This window comes from Agrilus planipennis, unplaced genomic scaffold, assembly GCF_000699045.2.
Source record: "Agrilus planipennis isolate EAB-ADULT unplaced genomic scaffold, Apla_2.0 scaffold213, whole genome shotgun sequence".
NCBI lineage: Eukaryota > Metazoa > Arthropoda > Insecta > Coleoptera > Buprestidae > Agrilus > Agrilus planipennis.
Genome location: NW_020439124.1, coordinates 266,746 through 275,960, shown reverse-complemented (window position 1 = coordinate 275,960; position 9,215 = coordinate 266,746). Strand labels below are relative to the sequence as shown.

At 31.5% G+C, this 9,215-nt stretch overlaps 2 protein-coding genes across 2 annotated transcripts in view; one reads left to right on the top strand and one right to left on the bottom strand.

Annotated features, from left to right (window-relative positions):
- LOC108738854 (clavesin-1) overlaps nt 1-1,745 on the bottom strand; it is a 26,686-nt gene extending 24,941 nt beyond the window's left edge. Inside the window, exon 1 of the mRNA XM_018472458.1 lies at nt 1,518-1,745. The gene's annotated coding sequence lies outside the window, so the exon portion shown is untranslated. The remainder of the gene's footprint in view (nt 1-1,517) is intronic.
- A 1,484-nt stretch (nt 1,746-3,229) lies between these two features.
- The window catches only part of LOC108738867 (androgen-induced gene 1 protein-like), a 20,447-nt gene continuing 14,461 nt past the window's right edge, over nt 3,230-9,215 (top strand). Inside the window, exon 1 of the mRNA XM_018472479.2 lies at nt 3,230-3,558. Within this exon, the coding sequence (XP_018327981.1) occupies nt 3,352-3,558 (207 nt within the window). The 5' untranslated portion in view covers nt 3,230-3,351. The remainder of the gene's footprint in view (nt 3,559-9,215) is intronic.

Below are 9,215 nucleotides of genomic sequence, written 5' to 3'. Positions count from 1 at the left end.
AACCAGTCTTAGGACTGACGACGTTATGATGACGATGATGATGATGAAATCTAATTTTGACTAGTTTTTAAGTTTTTATTAATAAAAATATGTGTCAAAAATCATCGACAATCACATAATAAATATATTTTTCACTTTCTAACTAATCATTGGCTTTTAAAATAACATTAAGAACGATAATACAGTTACTTTTCAATCAAAACTAATATACTAATAGTATCCAAGTATAGCCAGTGATAATTTTTCAATGAAAAAGATTTTTTTGCTTGCGTCATTATTTTTCTAAATATAGACAATAAACGACTAGATAATAATATTAACAAATAGAAAATCAAAAGGTATTAATAATGACTTTTGAATAAATGCTGCTCGGTATATTATTTATTTTTCTAAATTTTATCAGAACTATATTTATAAAATTCGATAGGAGATTTGGGCTAAACAGCAATAAAAATAAGCATATGGAATACATATAGAATCATTTTTAAGAAATAATTACAAAATTTTACCTACCCTTGAAGCTTTTACAAATTAGAACGAATTTTTAATTGGAAATTGAAGATTTAGGTATCTCCAAAAACAGTTCACAAAAAAAATAAAAAATAATAACAAAAACATATGATCGCAATTAAAAAAAAAAACGAACTACAATTAGAAACAATATAAATACGAATGTGAGTTAGTTTGCTTGTTTGTTACCATTTCACACCTTAACCACTCAATCGATCATCATGAAATTTTGTACACACGTTGTCAGGGGTACAAGTAAGGACATAGGGTATCTTTTATCCAAAAAAAGAATGCTGTTCCCGAGGAATAGAAAAATTAGTTTTATGTGTTCGTCGATGATCTTGATGATAAAGGTTTTAAAAGATGAATGTATTTTACAATAAATTAAAGACTAAATAAAATGAGAAACACCTGTTGAACCCATAAACGCAAGTTATTTGTTATACATATAAGAAAAATAGTAAATATTTTAACTAACTATCTAAATATAGGTATGTAAATTTTTCCTGTATTTACCATTTTTGATTTTCCTTGGTTTATGTGCATCTTTCACAATAATAATTCTTACTTCACCTTTACAAAGAAAACTGTTTGTTGTGTCAACCGCATAAACTTTAAGGAAACACTAACCACAACGTAACTTCCACACAACCAAATAATTAACTTACTACATATTTAAAGCTATTAAAGAAGGTCGTCAATCAATCTTACGTTAAAATTAATAATAGCGTAATTACAGTGACCCAAATGCTATGGACCTACATAGGCACTTATAATAGAACGAACTTTCAAAAAAGTTCAGACCTCCGTCCAAATGAATCCCTTTGTTCACCGTCACCTTTTAGACTTGCCCAAATTGAACAAGCAAGGTCGCGTTTGATACAAATAAGGAAAAAAATAACTGTCTCTAACAAAGCCCGTCATTGGCTAACTCATTCCACCTGTAAACGGCGTTTTGGCAACTCTAACTAAGTACCAATATTGCAAAATAATCAGCGTTCACTTACCGCAACTCCGAATTTGACGAAAACTAATTTTCCATTTCACTGCAACAAGTAAACTAACAGAAACGACTTAAGTCACTCGATAGGGACGTATTAAACTCCGTTATTAGATAACCGAACGTAATACTGACACCTGCAAAAAATATGTTCGATAAAAGATAAACATATCGAGCAAAATTTTATCGTGCAAAAGCAAATAACGAGCGCGTAATCCTACGTCGCGCAGGTAAATACACAATTAAGCAGCTTTTGATTTTAAATGAATCACAAGGTGGTCGTCGAATACGAACATGTTCGACTTTCCCCGATTTTTGCCGTCCACCTGAGCAACAACGCAGGTAAAAGTGTCACACAAGTATGGGCAAACGTGGAGCGCCATGAATTCATTAGATTTTAACGTTTTTTGACAATTATTAATGTTTCAATTCCATTTTTGTCCTGTGACACCTCATAGTTAGGAGATTCTTACACTTCAAAATTTTTATCAATTTTAATTTTTTCGAAGTCATACTGTATAAATGGAGGTCCATTTTTTGTCCCTTGTCCCAATACAACTCCTTATAGTTGGGATATTGCAGTTTCTTACACTTCGATATGCTAATCAACTTTAGTTGTTTAAATGTAGGTCCATTTTTTGTCCCTTGTCCCAATACAACTCCTTATAGTTGACAGAAACTTTCCGAATTTCTTACACTTCGATATGCTTATCAACTTTAGTTGTTTCAATATCATTGTGTATAAATGTAGGTCCATTTCTTGTTCGTTGTCCCAATACGACTCCTCGCAGTTAGGAGATTCATATACTTTTTAAGTCATACTGTATAAATGTAGGTCCATTTCTTGTTCTCTGTCCCATATGCGTCTACTGGTAGGAGATTCTTATACATTAACATTTTTATCAGTTTTAATTGTTTCGAAGTCATATTGTATACATGTAGGTCCATTTCTTGTTCCTTGCCCCAAAACGACTCCTTATAGTTAGGAGGTTGTCATTAAACGGACATAAACTTCTATAAAAACGTGTCAATTTATTGTCCATTACCTTAATACGACTCATCTTGTTTAAAATGTCGCAAGTGTCTTATATTTATTTCTAATCAGTTTCATTACCTTAATTTTATGTTTTATATCTGCAGGTCCATTTTTTGTCCCCTACTTCAAAATTACGCTTAATAGTAGAGTGTCGGGTTTTACCGAGCTTAAATTATAAATTTTTTATTTTTTAACACTTCTCATCGATTTCAGCTATCTAAATCCTTTATTGTATATGAGTGGATTCATTTTTTGTTACTCGTATACATTTATCTACGATTTTTTGAATGGGTCTCGCCAGTAATTAAAAAATATTTACAATTACAATCTTTATCGTAGGCAACTTATTACACTTCATTGTTTAAATATTTGCATACCTAATAAACTATCGTGCTGCACATTTTTTATGCCGAAGAAAAATTTTCACCGAAGAAAAATCGATTTATGAATATTTTCCATTTTAAATTCCTGTTGCTTATTTAATCTCTGACAATTAAAAAGGAAAAATATTTACTAATTTTACATGTTAGGTATATACCTACATTCAACGGATATCAAAAACTTTATTCTTATTTTTCTCGACATGCTGTTTTGTTTCTTTTTATTATTCGACATTAATCTCTAATAAGCCAAAAAAAAACTCAGATATCATGGAACACAATACGTGTGTGACATTGAAACTGGACACGTCTGATTACGAGCCGTATCATTTTCTAAGCCTTATTTAGTATTCATCCGCCAGAACAGTATTTAGTTAAGAAGCAAGTGGTTTTTGTGGTGCAATTTAAGAACTGGCTGCACAGCAATGTATTTGAATAAATTCAAAATTGATCTGAACTTCCAAAATTACCGGCCGACTGTCTACAAAACGCTGAAAGCAACTTTCCACGTTGTGGTTTTATTACAAAACGTTTTCGCTTTGTTTTACGCCGAAAATAAGAAGTTGCCTGAAAATTTTGGGAAGGTTGGCTTATGCTCAGATAGATCGGGATATCTTACCAACTGGGATATGGTACGTATCCGTAGAGGCAAAATATTTATATGGTCAGTATTTAAATGTTAAATACCAGTATTTAAATATGCAGCGTCTGTGTTTAAATATTCAAAAGTAACACTTAAATCATGTGGTTAGAATCCTTTAATAGTCAATATTGCAATATTAAATGTTAATTCAGTTAAAATTCATATGGTCATAATCCATTAGTGGCCAGTATTTAAATATTAAGTACCAGCATTTAAATACGGAGAATCAGCATTTAAATCCATACGGTAAGAATTATTTGATGGTCACTATTCAAATATAAAGTGCCTGTATTTTAATATGAAGTGTCTATATTTAAGTCTATATGGTCGAAATCCTTAAGTGGTCAGTACTTAAGTCTTAAGCCTTTAGTCCTTGGACGTCTTAAATTTAAAGATTTAGTATTTAAATCCATATGTTCAGAATCCATTGGTGTCGAATGTCTAATATCAACTGCTAGCACTTAAACATGAAGAGTCAGTATTTAAATTCATATGGCCAGAATCCTTGTTTAGTCGATATTCAAATATAGTGTCAGTATTTCAATACGAAAAGTCTGTATTTAAGTCAGTATGGTCGAAATCTTTTGGAGGCCAATACTTAAATCTGTGAATATTTAAATAAATATGTGTGCATTTAGTTCTTCGACGTTCAGTATTTCAATATTAAGCGTCAATATTTAAATATGAAGGGTTGGTATTTAAATCCATATGGCGAGAATCCATCGGTCAACTGCTAGCACTTAAATATGGAGGGTCAGTATTCAAATCCATATGGTAAGACTTCTTTGATGGTTACTATCCAAATATAAAGTACCAGTATTTCAATATGAAGTGTCTATATATCCTTTAGTGGCCAGTACTATAATCTGTGTGTTTTCAGTTAAATCTCTGTGCGTTTAATCATTGGACAGTCAGTATTTCAACATTGAGCGAATATTTAAATATGAAGGGCTAGCATTTAAGTGCATATGTTTAGAATCCTTTGCTGACTAATATTTAAATATCAACTGCTAGCACTTAAATATGGAGTCAGTATTTAAATTCATACAGCCAGAATCCATTGGTGGCTAATGTTTAAATATCAACTAAAACTAAATATAAAGAGTCAGTATTTAAATCCATATGGCCACAATCCATTGGTGACTAAGTGTAAATATCAACTGCTAGCACTTAAATATGGATAGTCAGTATTTAAATCCATATGGCCAGAATCCATCGATGATTAATGATTATCGGTCAACTGCTAGCACTTAAATATGGAGGGTCAGTATTCAAATCCATATGGTAAGACTTCTTTGATGGTTACTATCCAAATATAAAGTACCAGTATTTCAATATGAAGTGTCTATATATCCTTTAGTGGCCAGTACTATAATCTGTGTGTTTTCAGTTAAATCTCTGTGCGTTTAATCATTGGACAGTCAGTATTTCAACATTGAGCGAATATTTAAATATGAAGGGCTAGCATTTAAGTGCATATGTTTAGAATCCTTTGCTGACTAATATTTAAATATCAACTGCTAGCACTTAAATATGGAGTCAGTATTTAAATTCATACAGCCAGAATCCATTGGTGGCTAATGTTTAAATATCAACTAAAACTAAATATAAAGAGTCAGTATTTAAATCCATATCACCAGAATCCACTGGTGACTGATATGTAAATATCAACTGCTAGCACTTAAATATGGAGAGTCAGTATATAAATCCATATGGCCAGAATCCGTCGGTGATTAATTATTAAATATCAACTGCTAGCACTTAAATATGGATAGTCAGTATTTAAATCCATATGGCCAGAATCCATCGATGATTAATGATTAAATATCAACTGGTAGCACTTAAATATGGATACTCAGTATTTAAATCCATATGGCCACAATCCATTGGTGACTAAGTGTAAATATCAACTGCTAGCACTTAAATATGGATAGTCAGTATTTAAATCCATATGACCAGAATCCGTCGGTGATTAATTATTAAATATCAACTGGTAGCACTTAAATATGGATACTCAGTATTTAAATCCATATGGCCACAATCCATTGGTGACTAAGTGTAAATATCAACTGCTAGCACTTAAATATGGATAGTCAGTATTTAAATCCATATGACCAGAATCCGTCGATGATTAATTATTAAATATCAACTGGTAGCACTTAAATATGGATACTCAGTATTTAAATCCATATGGCCACAATCCATTGGTGACTAAGTGTAAATATCAACTGCTAGCACTTAAATATGGATAGTCAGTATTTAAATCCATATGGCCAGAATCCATCGATGATTAATGATTAAATATCAACTGCTAGCACTTAAATATGGATAGTCAGTATTTAAATCCATATGGCCAGAATCCATCGATGATTAATGATTAAATATCAACTGCTAGCACTTAAACATGGATAGTCAGTATTTAAATCCATATGGCCAGAATCCATCGATGATTAATGATTAAATATCAACTGGTAGCACTTAAATATGGATAGTCAGTATTTAAATCCATATGGTCAGAATCCATCGATGATTAATGATTAAATATCAACTGGTAGCACTTAAATATGGATAGTCAGTATTTAAATCCATATGGTCAGAATCCATCGATGATTAATGATTAAATATCAACTGGTAGCACTTAAATATGGATAGTCAGTATTTAAATCCATATGGTCAGAATCCTTATTCAGTCAATATGAATAAAATTGATCTTAGTAACTACCGTACTAGTTGAAAAAAAGATAATTTAATTGAGAGTGTCGTAGGTAAATTATTGTAAACAAAACGATAGGCTGATGTTATATTTATTAATTCTCAAATTTTCGCCAACATTCTTGGCTTCATCAAGAGATCACTTATCTTTAAATATAGAGTGTCAGTATTTAAATCGACACGGTTGGAATTTTTTGGTGACCAGCAGTTAATTTGTGTCTGTTTAGTCATTTGATGGATAGTTAAGTGTCAATATATTCAGTGTTAATATTTAAATATAAATTGTTAGTTAAAAACAGAATAATTTACCGACCATATGGATTTAGATTGTGACCATGTAAGTTTTAATTTGTTTTGTTTAATGCCAGCGGACCTAAAGTTGTGTACCTTATCAAACATCTACGCCACTTATTTAATCTCTAAAGCATTTTTCTCCAGAAATTAACACATCATTCTAACACTATTTATTAAGATGATCCCTAAGTCTTAGTATCATGCTTCTTAAGTTCTTTTACAAAACCCGACGTATCAAGTGTCCCTATTTCTAAGTAAATATCTTTGAATTTTTCAACCTGAAAATTTCGATAACAATGAATTTTTTCGAAAAAATGTAATTTAACATTAAATTAAAAATAAAATGTGTTTGTAAATCAAGCAATACCAATCCTTCATTTTTATTATCAGTATCAGTGACCTGAGCGGCTGCCAGCCTCTAGTTATCTAATATCCTCTTACACTTTTTTATAAATATAATCGTAGACAACAAGAACATAACACATTTATTTTTATGATTATTAACGTAATTATTACTATCTATTTCATTTAAATAATTTTTAGAAGACATAACATAGTTAAACAGCAAAGTAGAAGATGATGTCATTTGCTAATGAATGAACAAAAACGATTATTTTTATCAGTGCACAATAAAACTTTACGAGATTTTTGTGTTAGGAATTGCCTCAATCTTTAGTATAATAACAGTGGGGTACGGTTTTGAAGATTGCAAAGAGTAGTGTTGCAATTTTTTATTATCATCATCATCAGGTCGTCAATCCTAAGACTGCTTGGACACGCACCTCCACTCTTTCCTATCCTGAGCTAAACTTCGCATTTCTCTAAAACTAGAACAGCCCACATCCTTAACTATTTGCGAACAGTAATCTAATCTAGGTCTACCTCTACCCCTCTTGACTCCTGTTTATGCCTCTAATATGTCTCTGACTAGACCTAGAAGGTGTCCTACCAACCTATCTCGCCTATTTTTTATTGTCTTCCATAGAGTACTCAGTTCTCCTACTCCTCATTTCTAACCTTCTCTATCTGCGGTATCCTCATCATTTGCCTGTAACACCACATTTCGAATGCCTTTCCGCCACGCCCACCGTCTATGTTTCGCACCTGTTCAACGCCGTGCTCCAAACATACATCTTTAAACCTTTAACCTTTTTATTATATTATTTATACGTGAATGAATGTATCATGTATGATATACGAGGGTGGATTGATAAGTTTCCGGCCTAACCAAGAGATGACGCCACTAGGCCTACCTTGAGGTGACATTCTATAGTACCATCCTTGGATAGCTTGTAGCTATAGTTTCAGCCCGATCTCCTNATTAAATATCAACTGCTAGCACTTAAATATGGATAGTCAGTATTTAAATCCATATGGCCAGAATCCATCGATGATTAATGATTAAATATCAACTGCCAGCACTTAAATATGGATAGTCAGTATTTAAATCCATATGGCCAGAATCCATCGATGATTAATTATTAAATATCAACTGCTAGCACTTAAACATGGATAGTCAGTATTTAAATCCATATGGCCAGAATCCATCGATGATTAATGATTAAATATCAACTGGTAGCACTTAAATATGGATAGTCAGTATTTAAATCCATATGGTCAGAATCCATCGATGATTAATGATTAAATATCAACTGGTAGCACTTAAATATGGATAGTCAGTATTTAAATCCATATGGTCAGAATCCATCGATGATTAATGATTAAATATCAACTGGTAGCACTTAAATATGGATAGTCAGTATTTAAATCCATATGGTCAGAATCCTTATTCAGTCAATATGAATAAAATTGATCTTAGTAACTACCGTACTAGTTGAAAAAAAGATAATTTAATTGAGAGTGTCGTAGGTAAATTATTGTAAACAAAACGATAGGCTGATGTTATATTTATTAATTCTCAAATTTTCGCCAACATTCTTGGCTTCATCAAGAGATCACTTATCTTTAAATATAGAGTGTCAGTATTTAAATCGACACGGTTGGAGTTTTATATCTGCAGGTCCATTTTTTGTCCCCTACTTCAAAATTACGCTTAATAGTAGAGTGTCGGGTTTTACCGAGCTTAAATTATAAATTTTTTATTTTTTAACACTTCTCATCAATTTCAGCTATCTAAATCCTTTATTGTATATGAGTGGATTCATTTTTTGTTACTCGTATACATTTATCTACGATTTTTTGAATGGGTCTCGCCAGTAATTAAAAAATATTTACAATTACAATCTTTATCGTAGGCAACTTATTACACTTCATTGTTTAAATATTTGCATACCTAATAAACTATCGTGCTGCACATTTTTTATGCCGAAGAAAAATTTTCACCGAAGAAAAATCGATTTATGAATATTTTCCATTTTAAATTCCTGTTGCTTATTTAATCTCTGACAATTAAAAAGGAAAAATATTTACTAATTTTACATGTTAGGTATATACCTACATTCAACGGATATCAAAAACTTTATTCTTATTTTTCTCGACATGCTGTTTTGTTTCTTTTTATTATTCGACATTAATCTCTAATAAGCCAAAGAAAAACTCAGATATCATGGAACACAATACGTGTGTGACATTGAAACTGGACACGTCTGATTACGAGCCGTATCATTTTCTAAGCCTTAT